Source organism: Gossypium raimondii, chromosome 11 (genome assembly GCF_025698545.1).
Source record: "Gossypium raimondii isolate GPD5lz chromosome 11, ASM2569854v1, whole genome shotgun sequence".
Lineage (NCBI taxonomy): Eukaryota > Viridiplantae > Streptophyta > Magnoliopsida > Malvales > Malvaceae > Gossypium > Gossypium raimondii.
In genome coordinates this window covers 33,209,484-33,231,106 of record NC_068575.1, presented here as the reverse complement: position 1 = coordinate 33,231,106, position 21,623 = coordinate 33,209,484, and the positions used below count along the sequence as shown (strand labels likewise).

General features: G+C 35.2%; 1 protein-coding gene and 1 non-coding gene across 2 annotated transcripts; one reads left to right on the top strand and one right to left on the bottom strand.

Annotated features, from left to right (window-relative positions):
• The first annotated feature begins 3,665 nt into the window (after nucleotides 1-3,665).
• LOC128034789 (uncharacterized) lies at nucleotides 3,666-3,995 on the top strand. The gene has a single exon (XM_052623629.1). It carries the CDS (start codon nucleotides 3,666-3,668, stop codon nucleotides 3,993-3,995), a length of 330 nt encoding a protein of 109 aa, XP_052479589.1.
• A 15,532-nt stretch (nucleotides 3,996-19,527) lies between these two features.
• Nucleotides 19,528-19,633, bottom strand: LOC128035141 (small nucleolar RNA R71). The gene has a single exon (XR_008191543.1). It is a non-coding gene; the product is annotated as a small nucleolar RNA R71 (small nucleolar RNA).
• Between the last annotated feature and the right edge of the window lie 1,990 nt (nucleotides 19,634-21,623).

The window sequence follows — 21,623 nt, the reverse complement described above, 5'->3', positions numbered from 1 at the left end:
TGCTTATCTAAGGCAAGGGATATTCGTATCGAATCCAGGGAAAATCCTACAGATCCAATTGTTCCAGATCTGGACAATCCTTTTGAAATAGCAAGGTTTAAATTTGATGATCATGACGCTCAAGATAAGTATAGGATCCTAGAAGAAAGGCTCAAGGCAATAAAAGGTACTGAAGTCTTCTCTGCGTTGAGTTTCAAAGAGCTCGGTTTGGTACCCGATCTGGTCCTACCCCCGAAATTTAAGGTGCCAAATTTTGAAAAATATGATGGGACGAGACGTCCAAAAGCACATCTTATCATGTTTTGCTAGAAAATGATTGGCTACGTGAATGAAGATAAATTGCTGATACACTGTTTCCAAGACAGTTTGATCAGATCAACTCTTTAGTGGTATAATCAGCTCAGTAGAGAAAAGATCCGATCATGGAAGGACGTAGCATCGACATTTTGTGAGCAATACAAGCATGTATCAAATATAGTACCCGATCGACTAACCCTACAAATGATAGAAAAGAAGCCGATAGAGACTTTCAAATAATATGCGCAAAGATGGAGGGATATCGGCTCAGGTGGAGCCTCCATTAACTAAAACGGAGATAATAGTCCTCTTGATCAACACTCTGAAAGCACCATTTTATGATAAGTTTGTAGGAAGCACCACAAAAGACTCCGTAGACATTGTGATATCCGAGGAGCTTATAGAAAACGCTATCAAGAGTGGGAGGATAGAAGGCCTCGAGAGTTCAAAAAGGGCAGTAACCGTAAGGAAAAAAGAGGCATAAACTCATATGGTTGGAACCGAGAGCCACTATCCGTACCTAGCCCAACCACGACCTCATTATCGCCCGCCTTCAAACTTTTATTTTCCTCCCCAAGTTCCTTACTATCCAGCACCTCGTCCTTATCCCATCTACGCCATGAATAACCAAACACCGTTCACTATGTCCCCACCAAACACTATGTCCCCACAAAGCCAACCCAAAAAATGACCAAAGACCGGTGAAACCCAGTTCAGAAAAGCCTCAGTTCGCCCCAATTCCCGTGTCATATAGAGAGTTATACCTGAAACTGTTGAAGAAGCAATTATTATCCCCACATTATATGGCACCCCTAAAGCCTTCATACCCAAAATGGTATGATCCTAACGCTAGTTGCATGTATCACGCTGGAAATTAAAGGCATTCTATAGAAAATTGCTTTGCCTTTAAAAGGAGGGTTCAAGATCTCATCGATGCTGGCATTCTGTGATTTGATGGCGTTAGTAATGTGGCTAGAAATCCTCTTCCTAACCATGCTGATGGGAATGTGAATGCGGTAAAAAATGAAAACGAGGGGCAAGACAATTCACGAAGCGCTTTGATTGAACAGGGTCTTCATAACATCAGCATAAATGTTGTTGACAACGAGGGTGAAGCAGTTGAGGATGTTTCAATGATACGCCTTTGTCCTCCAAGATATGTTTTGAATAATTGGACTGCTGTGGACCTTCTTGTAGTTTCTAAGTCCTCTCCAGAGTAATGCCCAATGCTTATTCTCCATTTTTTCTGTCCCTAAATAGTGGGATTCCTTTTGTAAGAGCTTATGTTTGCTATTTATCATTTCAATGAACATTAATGAAGATGCATTTTGTCATGGTCTTTTTATTTCCATTAGCTTCATAATTATTCCATCTTTTTATCCTTTCCCTACATGTATCTCATATCATTCCATAACATTGTTTGTGTTAATTCCAATACTTTGATGCTCCTCTATAGTTTTCTTTTCCATTCGTCTTTCAGGTGCTCAAATATCAATGGCATGAACAATCCCGTTACAAGTCCTAAAATCAATTTCGAGAAAGTTATTTGTTTAGGAGAATTCGAAGCAGAGGAAAATACTGAAGATTGTGTCTCGTCTCTCGACTTACTGAGAATGGTAGAACAAGAAGAGAGACAGATTCTACCCCATCAAGAATCTATTGAGATAGTAAACTTGAGAAGTGAAGAAAAAAAGCAATAAGTGAAGATTAGGACTTCCATTTCAGAGAATAACAAACAAAATTTGATTGCCTTGCTCTGTAAGTACAAAAACATATTTGCATGGTCATATCAGGACATGCCAGGGTTGAACGAGGATGTGGTGGTCCATAGGCTCCCATTGAAAATAGAATGCAAACATGTTCAACAGAAGTTAAGAAGGATGATACCTGAAATGTTGTTAAAGATAAAAGAAGTCAAGAAATAATTTGATGCTGGATTCCTACAAGTCTCCAAATATCCAGAATGGGTAGCTAATATAGTCTCAGTACCAAAGAAAGATGGTAAGGTGCGAATGTGTGTGGATTATTGTGATCTGAATCGGGCAAGTCCTAAGGATAATTTTCTTTTGCCACACATTGATACATTGGTAGATAATACAGAAAAACATTCATTGTTTTCTTTCATGGATGGTTTCTCGGGTTACAATCAGATAAAGATAGCTCCCGAAGATATGGAGAAAACCACATTCGTAACAATATGGGGAATGTTCTGCTACAAGGTGATGGCATTATGATTGAAGAACGCTGGGGTAACATATCAAAGAGCCATGATGATGTTATTCCATGACATGATATGATTTCCAAATCCCAAAAATGATAGAAGTTTATGTCGATGATATGATTTCCAAATCCCAGGAAGAAAAAGAACATGTTAGGAACCTCAGGAAGCTGTTCGAAAGATTAAGAAAGTTCCAGCTGAAGCTTAACCCAGCTAAGCATACATTTGGGGCTACCTCGGGAAAATTGCTAGGTTTAACTTTTAGTAAGGGAGGTATTGAGGTTGATCCAGATAAGATAAAAGGCATACAAGAACTGCCACCTCCGCGCACACAAAAAGAAATCAGAGGATTTTTAGGAAGGTTGAACTACATTTCTCGATTCATTGCTCAACTTACCAACCAGTGTGATCCAGTTTTTTGACTCCTTTGAAAACATAATCTGGGAGAATGGAACGAGGAGTGCCAAGTGACCTTCGACAAGATAAAATAGTATTTGTCTAATCTTCCAGTGCTAGTATCGCCGACCCTTGGAAAACCCTTAATATTGTATCTGACCATGTTCAAAAACTCAATGGGTTGCGTACTGGGGCAACATGATGAGTCGGGGAAAAGAGAAAATGCGATTTACTACCTCAGCAAAAATTTTACAAAGCATGAGGCAAAGTACCCGTCAATTGAAAAATTCTGTTGTGCATTGGTCTGGGTAGTTCGAAGGCTTAGACAATATATGTTGTATCATATGACATGGTTAATTTCTAAGCTGGATCCATTAAAGTACATGATAGAATCACTCGCACCCTCAGGAAGAATGGCAGAATGGCAGATCTTGTTGTCTGAGTATGACATCGCGTATGTGAGCCAAAAGTTGATAAAAAGAAGCGTGATAGCTAACTTCTTAGCAATTTGAGCATTGGAAGAATATGAGCCTTTGAAATTTGATTTTCTAGATGAAGACGTGATGTATTTTTTTGAAAAAGAAGGTGAATCATCAAAAGACCAATCATGGAAGATGAGTTTTGATGGTGCATCGAATGCGTTGGGGCACGGGATAGGAGCCGTCTTAGTGTCGCCAGAAGGGAACCATTATCTGCTCAGTGCCAGATAATTTTTTTATGTACCAATAATATAGCAGAATATGACACTTGCATCATGGGACTTCGTGCAACTATAGAACAGAAAATCAAAATTTTAAAGGTGTATGGGGACTCAGCACTAGTGATTTATCAAATTCGTGGAGATTGGGAAGTGAGGGATTCGAAATTGATCAAGTATTGTGATCTTGTTGCAGAATTGGTCAAAGGATTCAAAGAAATGACTTTTAACTATCTCTCACAAGAAGAAAACCAATTGGCTGACGCCCTGGCCACCTTGGCTTCAATGTTCAAAGCAAGCAAAGAAACTGAAATAATGCCTCTTCAAATGAGCATATATGAGGTCCATCCACATTGTTTTAGCATTGAGAAGGAGTCAGATGGATGACCATGGTTCCATGACATTTTGGAGTATACCAAGAATCAAAGGTATCCCGAGCAAGCAAACGAGAATGACGAAAGAACAATTAGGAGAATGGAGGTTAGATTTGTTCTTGACGGGGATATCCTATACAAAAGAGGAAAAGACCAACTACTCCTGAGATGCGTGGATGCTGTTGAAGCCAGAAGAATACTTGAAGGTGTCCATGAAGGAATTTGTGGAACACATGGCAATGGTTTCACTATGGCTAGGCAGATTACGAGACTTGGTTATTTTTGGCTAACGATGGAAAGGGATTACATTAGCTACGCACGAAAGTGTCACCAGTGTCAAACTTACGGCAATAAAATTCATGCAGCTCCTTCGCCCCTTCATGTCATGACTTCTCCATGGCCTTTTTCTATGTAGGGCATGGATGTTATAGGGCCAATTTCCCCGAAGGCTTCTAATGTACACCGATTCATGTTTGTGGTTATAGATTACTTTAGAAAATAGGTTGAAGTCATTCGTTTGCTAATGTGACAAAGACTGCAGTCTGCAGATTCCTAAAAAGGGAAATCATTTGTCGATATGGTTTACCAGAGAGAATCATTTTAGATAATGCTTTGACCCTCAACAACAAGATGATGAAAGAAGTGGGTGACCAATTTCAGATAAAACATCATAATTCCCCACCCTATCACCCGAAAATGAACGAAGCAGTAGAAGCGGCTACCAAAAACATTAAGAGAATTATCGAGAAGATGACTGAGATGTATAAAGACTGGCAGAAGAAACTATCGTTCACTTTGTATTCATACCGTAGCTCTGTCCGGACATCTACGGGAGTAACTCCTTTCTCTCTAGTCTACGGAATGGAAGCTTTTTTTCCCATCGAAGTTGAGATCCCATCCCTACGCGTCTTGATGGAATCAAAATTAGAAGAATTAGAGTGGGTTCGAGCTTGATATGATCAGCTAAACCTTATTGAAGGGAAACGCTTGAAGGAAATTTGCCATAAACAGATGTACCAGAAGAGAATGATCATGACCCATGATAAAAAGGTGTGGCCAAGATATTTCCATGAAGAGGAACTCGTACTAAGAAACATCCTCCCAATACAAAAAGACTTTCGAGGAAAATGGTCACCAAATTGGGACGGGTCGTACGTTGTAAAAAAGGCATTCTCGAGAGGGCTCTGATTCTCACTGAGATGGATGGGAAAGAATTACCTAATCTAGTGAATTCAGATGTTGTGAAGAAATACTACACCTAAAAAAACAAAAAAGATTAAAAATCAAGATGAAAACCCAAAAAGGGCGTCTTGATAAACAGAAAGGATTAGGATGAAAATCAGAAAGGGCGTCCTAATGAAGTGGGTTCGGACTTAAGGAGCAAGACGACTTAAACAGGGAGTCGAATAATGAATTTATAATATTTGAAGCATTCTCAGAAGCTCGAAATCTTCTACATAGGAAGTCATGCTCGAAAAGATCCTGGATGAAAAAATGTGGAAAATTTATTGCGTTGGATATCTAGAGCATTTGTGGCCATTGAATTCACTTTCTTTTCTTTATAACGCTTTCTTTATTGAACTATTCCTTGTCAATTTTCTTTTTTTGTTGCGTTTGAATTAAATAGGAATGTGAGGTATTTCTTTCGTACCTACTGTGCCATTGTCAAGCATCTCATATTTGGTTCATTTAAATGATAAATAGTAAGATGACATACTCTAAATAAAAGGAATGTTTAGCATTACCGGGATGAGAATTTGATAAGTACAAGGACCCCGAAACAAGAACAAAGTTCAATAGGGGGCAGGAAGGTGATATACGAAGAAATGTGGGCTACTCACCAAACTTGAAGATGAGTACAAAACCTGAGAGAAAAGTCAAAGATTGGGGCAATGAATGCAGTCTCTCGCGAAAAAGGGGGGCACGTGGCAAACAGCCCAGGGTGCATGGCATGATCATGTAGGCATAAAAGCATTTAGGACAAACACGTGCATATCAGAATAACATCATACATGACATATACATGTATCCCAGCAGAGCAAGGAATTTTGGGAGAAAGTTGCACGAAATCAATGAAAAAGATGGCTTTTGAGTTTCACCTGATGATTTTTTCGAAACCCTGATTCTTTCAAGAATTATTTTCAATTTCTATTTTTTCAAAAATCAACTCATAATGCAAGAGGTGAGTTGAGCCCCGAGCATATGCCGAGGAAGTTTTAAATTTCTATCTTTTTAAAAATCAACTCATAATGCGAGAGGTGAGTTCAGCATCGGGCACATGCCAAGGTATTTTTCAATTTCTATTTTTTTAAAATCAACTCATAATGCGAGAGGTGAGTTGAGCCTCAGGCACATGCCAATGTATTTTTCAATTTATGTTTTTCAAAAATCAACTCATAATGCGAGAGGTGAGTTGAGCCTCAGGCACATGCCGAGGTATTTTTCGATTTATTTTTTTTTCAAAAATCAACTCAAATGCGAAAGGTGAGTTAAGCCTCGGGCACATGCCGAGGTATTTTTCAATTTCTATTTTTTCAAAAAACAACTCATAATGTGAGAGGTGAGTTAAGCCTCGGGCATATGCTGTGGTATTTTCAAATTTTTGTTTTTCAAAAATCAACTCATAATGCGAGGGGTGAGTTGAGCCTCGGGCACATGCCGAAGTATTTTTCAATTTTTGTTTTTCAAAAATTAACTCATAATGCGAGAGGTGAGTTGAGCCTCGGGCACATGCCGAACTATTTTTCAACTTTAATTTTTTCAAAAATCAACTCATAATGCGAGAGGTGAGTTGAGCCTTGGGCACATGCTGAGGTATTTTTCAATATTTTTTCAAAAATCAACTCATAATGCGAGAGGTGAGTTAAGGCTCGGGCACATGCTGAGGTATTTTCCAATTTCTGTTTTTCAAAAATCAACTCATAATGCGAGAGGTGAGTTGAGCCTCGGGCACATGCCGAAGTATTTTTCAATTTTTGTTTTTCAAAAATTAACTCATAATGCGAGAGGTGAGTTGAGCCTCGGGCACATGCTAAGGTATTTTTAAATTTTTTTTTCAAAAATCAACTCATAATGCGAGAGGTTAGTTGAGCCTCGGGCACATGCCGAGGTATTTTCAATTTCTGTTTTTTCAAAAATCAACTGATAATGCGAGAGGTGAGTTGAGCCTCGGGCACATGCTGAGGTATTTTTCAATTTATTTTTTTTCAAAAATTAACTCATAATGCGAGAAGTGAGTTGAGCCTCGGGTCGCACGCTGAGGTATTTTTTAATTTCTGTTTTTTTTTTAAATCAACTCATAATGCGAGAGGTGAGTTGATCCTCGAGCACATGCCGAAGTATTTTTCAATTTCTATTTTTTCAAAAATCAACTCATAATGCTAGAGGTGAGTGAAGCGTAGGGCACATGCTGAGGTGTTTCGCAATTTCTATTTTTTCAAAAATCAAATGATAATGCGAGAGGTGAGTTGAGCCTCGGGCACATGCCGATGTATTTTCAATTGCTGTTTTTCAAAAATCAACTCATAATACGAGAGGTGAGTTGAGCCTCGGGTTGCACGCTGAGGTAATTTTCAATTTCTGTTTTTTCAAAAATCAACTCATAATGTGAGAGGTGAGTTGAGCCTCAGGCACATGCCGAGGTATTTTTCAATTTCTGTTTTTTCAAAAATCAACTCATAATGTGAGAGGTGAGTTGAGCCTCGGGCACATGCCGAGGTATTTTTCAATTTCTATTTTTTCAAAAATCAAATGATAATGCGAGAGGTGAGTTGAGCATCGGGCACATGCCGAGGTAGTTTTCAATTTCTGTTTTTCAAAAATCAACTCATAATCCGAGAGGTGAGTTGAGCCTCGGGCACATGTCGAGGTATTTTGCAATTTATGTTTTTCAAAAATAAACTAATAACACGAGAGGTGAGTTGAGCTTCGGGCACATGCCAAGGTATTTTTCAACTTCTATTTTTTCAAAAATCAACTAATAATGCGAGAGGTGAGTTGAGCCTCGGGCACATGCCGAGGTATTTTTTAATTTTTTTTAAAAATCAACTCATAATGCGAGAGGTGAGTTGAACCTCGGGCACATGCCATGTATTTTTCAATTTCTATTTTTTCAAAAATCAACTCATGATGAGAGAGGAGAGTTGAGCCTCGGGCACATGCTGAGCTAATTTACAATTTATGTTTTTTCAAAAACCAACTCATAATTCAAGAGGTGAGTTGAGCCTCGGGTTGCACGCTGATGTATTTTTCAATTTCTGTGTAATACCCCAAAAATTTTTACAGTAAGATATTAAATTTGATATAATAAAATATGGAAATAAAGCGACAAAAAGGGAAAATTTTGGAGTTATGTCAACAATGAGAAGTATATTATGACATATTAGTTCACGAAAGGATTAAATCGCAAAAGTGAGAAAAGATTTGTTGCCCAAGAGTAAATACTCAAAATTTGAGGGGTTAAAGTGTAAATATGAAAATGTTGAAGGACCAATGGTGTAAATATTTTAAGGGTGGAATGATCTAGAAACTAAGGAAAATGGATGGATTAGGACCAAATTGAAAAAAGTGAAGAATTTTGAGGGATTAAATCGTAATTTTACCAAATTAAGTGATGACTCAAGGATGGAATTTTAAAAGATCATAAAGGGAAGAATGGTCAATTAGAAGAGAGAGAAATCTAGAAGATAATGATGATGTTGGAGATATTTTAGATTAATTAAATAAATAAATATTAGTTGATTAATATTTTAATTTGATTTTAAATGATATTTTATTATTTTATTATTATTTTATTTAGTATATATATATGGAAGGAAAGATGAAGAACCGTCATCTTCTCCCATGCATTCCAACGTATGAAGAAAAAAGAAAGAAAGAAACTTTCTTTTCTTTACAATTTGGTCCTTTCACCAAAAAAAATAGCATTTTCATCTAGAAATCAAAAGAATTTCCATATCCATCAAGAGAGAAAGATAACAAGGAGATTATGGGGAGCTAGAATATCAAGTTAGATTCAAGAAATAGAAGCTGGAGGAGATAGAAAATCAAGTTAAAGATTGAAATCAATATGACAAGGTAAGAACATCAAGATTTTAATATATTCTTAAGTTTGATATTATTGAAAAGTATGGAAATGATGTTAATGTAAAGTTTTCATATATATGGTCCTATGTTCTTGATATGTTAGTGAAGAGAAAATAAGAGAAACTGATGTGAAATAGTGTAGAGAAAGAAAATAAGGGTGTTATAAACATGGTAATAAACATCTTGCACTAAAACAGTTTTGGACAGCAACAGTAGGTTAACTTTGAAAGATCGCCATAAATTATGGGAATCGAATTAGAGGATGAAAAAAATATGGAATTAAAGCTTATTAAGTCTAGTTTCTGATAGAAGAAACGGTGTAAGTAATGGAATTGTAAATCATGAGATATAATAAATTTTATGAGACAATATTAGAATGAATTCGGGTTCCCCTGTTTTGATTTTAGAAAATCATAAAAAATTTAATAAAATTAATTAGAGGCTTAAATTTATATGTTTAAAATCTTGAACGAGTCTTTTTCAATAGAAACAAATGGAAACATCATCAGTATTCTGTACAAAGAGATGATTAAGTTTTAGTGAAGAAGGTTTGGAACTATCAGACAGCAGAACAGAGGTGCCTTTAAAGAATAAATTGTACTTATTGGCTAATCCAAAAATTATAAAAATTTTAGGGTCAGAAGATATATGAGTCTGGTTTCAGGGAAAATTAGGGGATCCTAATTTGGAATTCTGTAGCTCAAGATAAAAATAATTTAGTGACTATGACTCTAATGGTTGAATAAATTTACAAGTAAATAGTGAAATCATAGATAATGTTACTTATAAGCATGTTATATAAATTAAGTATTTGGAGTGGAGAGGAGGAGGAGGAATATATATATATATATATATATATATATATATATATGAATGAATATTCACTAGCATGGATAATTTGTACTTTTATGCTCAAGGACTAAATTGAATAAAAGTAAAACTTTATGGGTAATTTTGTAAAATTTAAAAATGACTAAATTGCATGAAATGGATTGTTCATTTATTTAAGTTACAAAATTGAATGAAATTAGAACGAGATCGGGTGAAAACATGTTTTAGGGATTAAATTGAAAAGTGTTGAAATTTTGAAAAATTCGATATTTTATAGAATTCATGGGTTTTTATCAATATGTATGGGAATAATTAGGCTTAAAATAAGGATTTAAATTACAAGAATTTATTTTTCTGAGCCTAAGGATTAAAATCGTCGATAATTGAAAGCTTAGGGGCAAAATGGTAATCTTGCCTAGAGCATTAATTGAATGTATCAGAATATGAAATGAATGAAAATGATGATTAAATTTATTTATAAAGATCCGAATGACACAAATATGAGACTTGAACGTGGAAAAGATAAAACATCGGATTAGTGAAATTGTAAACACGAACAAGTAACGAGGTAAGTTCGTGTAACCTGAATTATATTCTTAAATGCTTGAAATGTATGTTATTGATGTGAATATGATTTAAATGTTCACTGAAACATTGATATAATTGATAAAAAGGGGAAGAAATCCCAGTTGAATGAAAGGAAAATTTGATGGATCTTTGAAAAAGAATTGACGGTAAAAAAGATCTAGCCCGGACGGGTGATCCTATCCTGATATAGCCCTCCCGAAGAGTATGTGGAAAATGGATTTAGCCCAGACGGGTAATCTGAATTAGGGTCTGAATTTAGCCTGGACTGGTAATTCAGATCCTAGCTCATTAGAGTAATTATCGTTGCAAGGGATTTAGCCTGGACTGGTAATCCCGACAATACTTTATGAGTTTATATTACAGGGGATTTAGCCTAGAATGGTAATCCCGTTGCAAAGATGAGGTTCGCGGGAGTCTGCTCTCTGAAATGAAAATGTGCGCACATGAATATGAATTGACAGACTCGAATTTGTACACTAAAGTGTACCCTTGAAAATCCATCGAAATTCCGAGAAATTCAACGGGATAAAAATAGAAAATGATAAGTACTTAAAATCATGAAATTAAACTTGAAATACATAGAAATGATAATTATTTGATATACTGAAATATGACATGGAAAATACATGTATGTGAAACTTGCCTGATAATTATTCATATTCAAGATTATGAACTGCTACTGGAATAAATATACATTGAACTTATAAAATTATGGTACATGAAATATTGTCATAATAAATTGAATAATTTATATTTAAGAAGAAACAACAAGAAAATGATATGTATCATGACATGTAAATATGAGACTATCTTTGATACGTTGATACAAGGAAAATTATGTGTATTAAGACGAGTAATAAATTTAATTGAGACATGGCGAGAAAATAAGTTTGTCAATATTAAAGTACGCTGACCAATGTTGCTGCTTGAAGTTTTGGCAAGAGCCAAATTATTGTTGAATGGTAATGTGTTTAATTATAAGGTGCATTGGAATGTTAAGTGCTTAGATGAAAATATAATTGAGCTTATGAAAGAGTGGAAAGGTTTCAGTTATGCAATTTCTTATGAAAATATTTGTTATGTGATACGCCCTTATAAATCCTACACCTAATTCGGAAATAAAAAAATATTCTAAAATCTATATATATATATTTAGGATTTTGCGAAAATTCCCTATGATTCTGATTTAATCCAGTAGGTTCCTAATGAATGTTTTGGGCTTCGAGGGCCCAATAGAGGGACGATATGATTATTTCCAGAATATGAATAATAAATGACTCAGAATTGTTGAAAATGTTCAGTAAACTCCGGTAATGCCTCGTGCCCTGTTCTGACAACGGATACGGGTAGGGGGTGTTACATTTAGTGGTATCAGAGCTACGATTTAGCTGATTCTCGGACCGAACGTAGATATGTGAAGTCTAGAAATACATGTCATTATATAACCTGTGATAGTGTGATATTTCCCTACTTTGATGAAATTTGTTTTACTTATAGACAGAGATGCTTGCTCAACCGAGCTAATTCTGATAATGTTGAAAGCAATACTCAAATATATGAATAAAAAGTTGATTATGATGAATTGAAACTCATAAAGGTATGGACAGATTTTTATAACACATGACGATGATGAATGTTATGTTATATGTGTTATTAAAAGAAAAACATATTGCTACAAGAAATATTGTGCTGATGATTAAATTGCAAAATATATAAAAGTGATATATATGAAGTACATGATAAGGATATTCAAGTGAATTATGGATGAATAGTGAATTTTGAAATATATTGCATGTATTAAAGGTAGAGAAAATATAAATATACTGGATTATTGGTAAAAGAATTAAATTCTAAAAAAGTTAAAAGCATTATGCGAAAAATGTAAAAGTGATGTGCGTGCATGATATAATTTACCCAAGTAGATGATATGTATCATGACATGTAAATATGAGGCTATCTTTGACACGTTGATACAAGGAAAATTATGTGTATTAAGACGAGTAATAAATTTAAGTGAGACATGGCGAGAAAATAAGTTTGTCAATATTAAAGTACGCTGACCAATGTTGTTGCTTGAAGTTTTGGCAAGAGCCAAATTACTGTTGAATGGTAATATGTTTAATTATAAGGTGCATTGGAATGGTAAGTGCTTAGATGAAAATATAATTGAACTTATGAAAGAGTGGAAAGGTTTCAGTTACGCAATTTCTTATGAAATGATTTGTTATGTGATACGTCCGTATGAGTCTTGCACCTAATTCGGAAATAAAAAATATTCTAAAATCTATCTATATATATATATTTAGGATTTTGCGAAAAATTCCCTATGATTTCGATTTAATCCCAATTGGTTCCTAATGAATGTTTTAGGGTTCGAGGGCCCAATAGAGGGATGTTATGATTATTTTCAGAATATGAATAATAAATGACTCAAAATTATTGAAAATGTTCTGTAAACTCCGGTAATGCCTCGTGCCCTAATCCGACAACAGATACGGGTATGGGATGTTATATTCTTTTTTTTCAAAAATCAACTCATAATACGAGAGGTGAGTTGAGCCTCAGGCACATGTCGATATATTTTTCAATTTATGTTTTTTCGAAATAAAATCAACTCACAATGCGAGAGGTGAATTGAGCTTCAGGTTGTACGCCTAGCTATTTTCGATTTCATTTTTTCAAAAAAATAAAATAAAATAAAATAAAAAATTAGACATTCGAATAAAATTCAGTGCTGTTAAGTCTGTGCTCTATCCCTGTTCACATCGATGAGCAAAGAGGGGCAACTGTAATCACTAAATTTTGTTTGGGTCAAATTTCGTGTTTTTAAAAAAAATCATTTTGACCCCAACTCTCCTAAAATAACATTTTAACCCCTAAAGTTTCCAAAAATTTCATTTTAACCCTTAAAATTTCCAAACATTAATTTTGACCCCTAAAATTTCCTAAAATTACAATTTAACCCCAAATTTTTCCTAAAATTACACTTTAACCCTAGAAGTTTTTTTGTGTTTGTAATCTGGTCCTTCTAGCAGCCGCCAGCGGCAGTTGCGCACTTGTAGTCCAGCGACCGGCCTAGGCTCATGATGGCCTCCCTAGCTACCTGAAAAATAGTAAAAAATCAACTATAAAAACACCAAGAAGAAACCAAAAACAGGGGAAATGAACAAAATAAAAAAATAGAAAGGCGATCTAAAAACAAAAAAAATAGCAAAGAAAATAAGAAAAAACTTCAAAAACTCAGTTTCCCCTTACCACCGCCGTGGCCATCGAAGGTTGAGGAGTATCGAGCGATAGACCGGAGCGGGGCAGCGACGCCTTGAAGCCTTTCGGGTATTCGAAAGAAAAAATAAAAAAGAAAAAAGAGAAGAGAAGGGGAAAGGAGGAAAAAAGGAAGAAGAGAAGGAAAGGGAACCGTCGTCGCACCATCGGGCGAAGACGGCGGAGGCAACGTTGAAAGAAAAAGGGGGATAGGGTTTGGAGGAGAGAAAAAAAGAAAGAAGAAGGAAAGAAAGAAGAAGGAAAGAAAGAAGAAAAAAGAAAGAAAAAAGAAAAAAAGGACAAAAAAGGAAAAAATAAAAAAATAAAAATATACAGTCGGGTCGACCCAACATATCCGGCCCGATAAAAGCCACAACCAACAGTAGGCCCAAGATCAGTGCAGTCCAACAGCACAACTGTGGCCCAACGCAACTAAAAAAAAGCAACAGGCCTAACCCAATAGCCAGGCCCAGCAATACAGGCCCAACCCAGCCAGCCCAGTAGGCCTGACCCAGCACAGCAAAAAAAAGGAAAATAATAATAAAAAAAGTAGGCCAACAAATCTAGCAGGCCTGTAGGCCCATTCTTGCACAGGCCCAACAGCAGGCTAGTTCGCAGCCTAGTGCCCCACCAGGCCTGTCTAGGCCCACACGCAGTGGCCTAGCAGCAAGCAGGCCAACCACAGCCAACCCACCAACAGCCCAATCAGCAAAAAAAAAGGGGGAAAATAAAAAATAAAAAACAGAAAAGGGATCCCGAGTCGAGTAACCCGTTTGATCAAGCCCGTAATTTTGGGCTTTTTGGTAATTTCCTTTTACTCACTTTAAATTTAGTTTATGTATTTTTATGACATTTCATTTTTAATATTATTGACATTTTTTTAAACATTTGTTTTCTTAATTTTAGAAATATTGTATTTATAATAATAAAATAAAATAACACAAAAAAATAAAAATTCAAGAGATCAAAGAATGGAGTAAATCAAATCTGATTATGGGTGATTAGGTTCCTTCGATAATCCCCATCAACTGTCGCTTCGAGGTCCTCATCAATCAACTAGTCGCTATCCCAGTAGGATCTTTTAATCTTCTACTCAAATAACGAGTCAACAAGGTCTACTTATCTTCCGCCCTAACAGTCTAGATTAACTTGGGGTGAAGGTGTTCACGGATAGGCCATACCAATTTTGGGTTAATTCCTACCTTGATGACTTCCTAGGGTTCTCAGACCTAGGGTTTTATGTTCTTCCTTTCCCAAACAGTTGATCCGTTGAATAACCATACAAAACAATTAATAGATCATACCTCCACACGCTAATCCTCCATGGAAGGATTAGTTCCTCATAGCTTTCATAAACAATCTGGATTTGATGTAAAGAGAAAATATGATAAATGTATTGAACTGTAGAGTTCAAGAAAATGTTTGATTTGTATTAAAGATGAAAATGAATCCACAGAGTTGATTATCTCTATAAATTAGATCTCTCAATATAAAACAAGAACAAACTAAAAATAAACTTAAAACCTAAGAAGAAAGAAAACTAAAGTGAAATTTTAAACTAAGTAATTGGTCCCCATAACATGTGACTAAGAAGCCTATTTATATATTTCAAGTTGCCGTCGTCCTTAACCCTAGGTTAGCTGATGTTCCCGAGCTTTAAGTTATATTGTGCAGACCAAAACACACCCTGGCTCGTGTTTACTTCCTGTCCAGAGTCAATGTTGCGACACACTAAGACCTGTGTCGCGACATAGGAGTCGGTATACTCCTTTTGGGACTTCATCAAGGGTATGTTGCGACAGCCTTAGTCTATGTCGTGACAACAATGGCTGTTTCGTGATTTCTCCATTCTCCTCCTTATGTTGCGACATTGATCATTTCGTGTTGCGACATAGCAGCCAATATCTGTTTAATATGCCTTCTAACAGTCTCCTACACACTTATAAAGTTCATTATCTCACCTTTAGTCCTCATTTAGCCCCTAAGGTCAATAAAAGACTCAATTTTCCCATTTTATTGAATTTAACAAAACTTACTAAAACATAATTAAATCCTAATGATAATGCTTGATTTCTAGCTCTTAAAGTCCGAAAACTAGTTTAATCTGCTACACCAAATTACGGCAGATCAATATACAAGGTTCTCAAAATGCCAACAAAATCCAAGATAAATATTGTTTAACCAAAGACTCCTTAGGTACATGTGACCAAAATAAACTATCACCAACACTTGAGTTTAGGATTGATGTTGGATGCTAAAGTTGATAATAGAATAAAAAATACTTAACCTGGGCACACAAAAAAAATCGTACACTGAGTATACTCAGTGGTATTTCTATAATCCGTACATTTAAGTATAACATAAGTCATTTTAAATGCATAAGCTAAAATGAATCATGATATGCAATTAACATGTCATCTAAACCATTTCTTACATTCCTTAATCAAAACTAACACAATTTACCAATATTAAACCATGACAAAACAACTTCACATAGCATTTGGCAATTTCAATTCATAAGATGGCACATTCTATTTCAATTTCTAATTTCATGTAGTCAACAAACATATCTATCATTGTTCTAACACATTTCACAAATAAACATTCCTTTTCACATATCACTTCCATTTTCTAACCATTTGCATTTATATGCATTCCAAAAATCAAAATCATTTTATTTCAATTTGTTTCACATATCGTAGTTCCAATTCCCATTTTTATTTTCCTATTAACATGACTCGAACTCGGATGGATACACGGATCCAACCAACACACCCATTTGGCACCCAGTGCCTATCGGATAAATTTGAAATAATAAGTTGTGCCCTATGCTGGTTGGTATAAATCGACAAATAGATGTGTCCGGCATTGGTTGGTATAACCAAAAAATGGGGTGCCCAGCACTCCTCGACATGTAGTTGTATAACCTTAAACTCATTCCATCCTATGGCATACCAATTATACCCGACCCTGCCCTAACAGTTAATACGGTAAAATTTCTCACACTTACTTTCAATCAATTCTTCATTTCAATATGAAAATCTCAATCAACCAAATCGATAATTCTCATATATATACACATATAACAACATAGTTCATCATAACATCATCCCAATTTCACATTTCAAATAACATTTAATATTTCTAAATCTATTCAATTTAATCCTTAAAACAAGTAAACAATTCAAACACATCATTCAAACTCATTGAATCAATTATAGCTCAACTTATAACCTTACCATACAATGCAATTTAAAAATGCAATAATTGAAATAGTTCAGATTATAGAAACACAAAGCGTAAACTCCGATCTATTCGTCAAAAATTTTATCTTTTCCTTCGATCTATTCATCGAAAATTTTATCTTTTCCTTTCTTTTTCGAGGGATCTGGGTAACGTTAGCTACTGATTAAAACAAGCATACAATATTATCAATACATAGCCAAATTCACATTCAATTTCTAATTTATGTAACTTTTTTAGTTTTTTCAATTTAGTCCTTAAAACCGATACTAATTTTGATTTCAAATTTATCCTCAAATTTTAAATTCGAATTCACTAGAGTCCCTATAAGACCTTCTATTTCTCAATTCCACCACAAATTTGGAAATTGGTGCATTTTAGTCTTTTTTGTACAAAATTATCAATTAACTTTACAATTCAGTCTTTTTTCAACTCTAAACTTAAAATTTATCAAATTAACCCCCTAGAACTTGAACTATCTATCAACGACGCCATTCTCAATCTTTAACAGCATCAAAAAATACAACATGGGTCAGCTAGCTTAAGCTATCGGGATTCCAAAAACATAAAAATTACAAGAAATTGGACTAAATTGATTAACCAAATGAAGCTTGAAATTCTTGAACCCTAGAACCAAATATTTTTTTCTTCTTCCTAAATGGTTTCAGCTTGCATGAAGAAGGAATGAAAATGTTTTGTTTTTTCTTCCCACTAACTAAGTTTTATTTTATTAAATTCATTTATGTTTTATAATATGTTTAATTATTTAAATTTTATAACATAAAAACTAGGGTTAAGCACAATCAAACATTAAGCTCAAAAACGACAACTGACCTAGGTTAAGGATGACGACCACTCTAATTTTAAAAATAGGCTCATTTAACACATGTTATGGACAACTTTTCATATTGTATAATTTTCTTCTTAGTTTTAGTATTTAGTTTTCCCTTTTCTTAGGCTTTAGGATTATTTTCGGTTATGTTTTTTTGCTTTTGTTAGGAGATCTGATCTGTAAAACTCAATCAATTCTGTGTGGATTCGACTTTATCTTCGATACAATTTAGGCTTCGCCTAAAATTTATTTTCTTGACTCGTTATTCATGTTTATTTTTTATATCGATTTTATCATGTTTATGAGATTCATGAGGAACTAATTCTTTTAGGGTTTATTAGTGAGTGGAGGTATGATTAATTAACTATTTTGTAGGGTTCTCTTAACGGATCAAATGTTTGGGAGAGGAAGAATACAAACCCTAGGCTTGATGACCATAGGAAGTCATTTAGGTGGGAATCAACCCAAAATTGGTATGGCCTATCTATGAACACTTTAGCTCCAAATCGGTCTAAGTTGTGAAGTCTAGAGATAAGTAGTTCTTTTTGACTTGTTATTCTAGTGGAAGATAGAAAGATCCTGCTAGGGTAATGACTAGTTGATTGAACGAGAAGCCCCAAAGAAACAGTTGGTTATGATCACTAAAGCAAACTAATCACCCATGCTCAGATTTATACTATTTACTTGTTGATTCCCCAATGCTTTTTTATTTATATTATTTTCATTATTATTATAAAAATGCAAAAAATCTCTATTTATGTTTATTCGTAATATAATTTATTTGAAGTACTAATTAGATCTATTTGTGTTCAGATTAGGATTAATTTAGTGCTCGCCTCCCTTGGGTACGATCCTCGGAGTACTCACCTACTTCGTTGTAACTATATTACAACTTGACCCGTATACTTGCAGGCAACACCTTTTTAACATATTTTGTGCAAGGTTTTTACTCTGGACATTTCCACGTCCAGAGGCGATCAAGTTGTTAGCGTCGTTGTCGAGGAGTCAACGTAACTAGATTGATTTTAATTTTTTGCATTGAAATTAGGAAATTCCTAAATTATAGCTATGATTTTTTTTATTTCTACTAGCTTCTTTATTCTCTTTTGTTCTAGTGTATGACTCGTAGTAGGGGAACACCTATAGAGCCAGTCACAGATATAGAAAGAATAATTCGTTGGAATCGTCGACAGTAACAACAGCCACAACAAATGTAGAACCAACCACCTGCTAAAGGTAATTTACCACCACGAGATAATTCGCTATTCGACACGGTTAGCATCAATAACCTAGAAGATCTAGCACCACCACCACAACTAGCTACTAATATACATATAGCGCAACGAAAGAACTTTAAGAGACTATGCGCTACCAAGTCTGGAGCTGGTTCAAGGAAATTTAACAAGGCCATCAATCACGACTAATAATTTTGAGATCAAACCAGTAATGATTCGAAACAATTTGCAGTTCAGAGGTACAATGACGGGTGACCCAAATCAGCATTTAAAATAGTTCCTTCAACTTTGTGATACTTTTAAATTCAATAGGGTCACCAATGATGCTATTCGTCTTTAGGTGTTTCCCTTCTCCTTAATAGATAACTCTTTCTCTTGGTTAGACTCACAGGTATAAGGATCTATCAAGACATAGGAGGAAATCGTAGGAAAATTCTTACAAATGTTCTTCCCTATCAGCAAAAAGGTCTAATTAAAGAGGGAGATTGCAATGTTCAAACAATTGGAACGAGAAAGTTTTCATGAAGCTTGGGAGAGTTTTAAAATGTTAATTCAGACATGCCCATACCATGGATTACCCAACTGGTTAAGACTGAAAATGTTCTATAATGGGTTGGATGCACACGCACGATTAGGACTGAATGGAGCCGTAGGAGGAGCTTTAATGAACAGGACATACGATGATGCGTATGAACTAGTAGAAAGTATGGAAATGAATTCCAGCCAATGGCCAACAGTACATTACACATATGGCCAGAAGCCATCCACAGTCAAAGCTGTCTAAGAGGATGATAGATACCAATAAATTGTGGACCCTATAGAGCCTTCAACCAATGCGTCATCTATATATGGAAGAGATAAACCTCTCTTCCATTACATTAATAATCCTACCGAGGTGTAAACTACATTGGGAGTAGGGCTGGAAACCCTTATTCAAATACTAGGAAGAGATCACTCGAACTTAAGATAGGGCGAAAACCATAGAAGAGGTAATAATCCTAACCAAGTTGAAAATGCTAATTATGAACTTCCTTATTTACAGAAGCCTCAAAAAAGGTCTAACCCAAATGACCATACAGTATGTGGTCAACGCTTAGATTGGATCAAGGGGGAATGCAGTGAATGAGGACAGACATGAAACAGGTGCAGTCTAAGTACACCAATTCCATAAAAACATTGACTAAACATGAAGATCATAGGAGCCAATTAATAAGTATGATGGGAGAAATTAAGAGACAAATTGGCATTGACATTCCTAGTAATGCTGAAAACAATCCTTGAAGGGAAGAGAAGGAGTATGTGAAAGCAATTACGCTCTATTCGGTCAAAGTACTAAGTGACCTAGAGAACCTAATACACGAGGGAACCAAAGAGAGTGCTAAATATCTTCAAGAAGATCCCCAAGAACCTCACGAAGAATCGAAACCATAGAAGATAGCCAAGTCGGCTGCTAAACTGAGGGATAGACCAACTAAAGAACTCGCACTTACAAAAGTACCATTCTGGTCACGGTTGGAGAAGAAACTAAAACGGGATGAAGATGATTTTGTAAGTTTCTTGAACTTGTTTAAATCATTAAATGTTAAACTAAAATGAATAGATTTAATTGAAAAATTTCTGAAGCACACAAAGTACCTTAAAGAAATTATCTCAAGGCGTAGAAAAATTCAAATTGAAGTACAGATAGATATAGATGCATCCTATAGTGTGCTAATATCTAGACAGGTTCCCCTGAAATTAAAAGACCTAGGGAGTTTCACAGTACCTATAAAGATAAGGGATATACATTTTATCAAAGCTCTGTGTGATTTAGGAGCTGGCATAAACCTATTGCCTCTGTCTATATATGAAAAACTTGGGTTAAGGGCCTCAAAAATATTCAAATCATATTACAATTAGCCGATAGATCGTTAGTACAACCTAAGGGAGTAATAGAGGATGTGTTGGTGAAGGTGTGTAATTTAATAATCCCTACAGATTTTGTGATCCTCGACTTTGAGAAAGACCGTGAAATACCCATTCTATTAGGTAGACCCTTTCTAGCTATGTTAAGATCCACCATTGATCTAGAGAAAAATGAGTTAACCATGAATATCAATGGAGAAATGGAAACTTTTAAATGTGCTCACAAACAGAGTGGGGAAAATAGGAGAAAATTAGGAAAACATTGTAATGAAATATCTATCCTTAAACCTAACCACCCTGGATCAAGGGAAATATTTTCTGTAATCAGTGCAGGTCAAAAGAATAGGTTTAAAGAACGGGACAAGTAAAAAAAGGTGGAATGACATGACGGATGATGGACCAATACTGAAAGAAATAGAAACAGAAACAGAAAAACCTCCTTATGCACTTTACTTGAACTGTTGGATGAATCCGAGAGTAAAACTTGACAGCTTTAATTAAACTCTAATTTTATGTATATTAATGTATATTTAATTAAATGCTTAGCTTAGATTGTAATTTTATTAACATTGTTTTTATAGGAACCAAGACACTCTGGAAATTGAAATTTTAGGCAAAAATAGAGTTAGTGTTGTAACACGGCAACCCCGTGTCACAACAC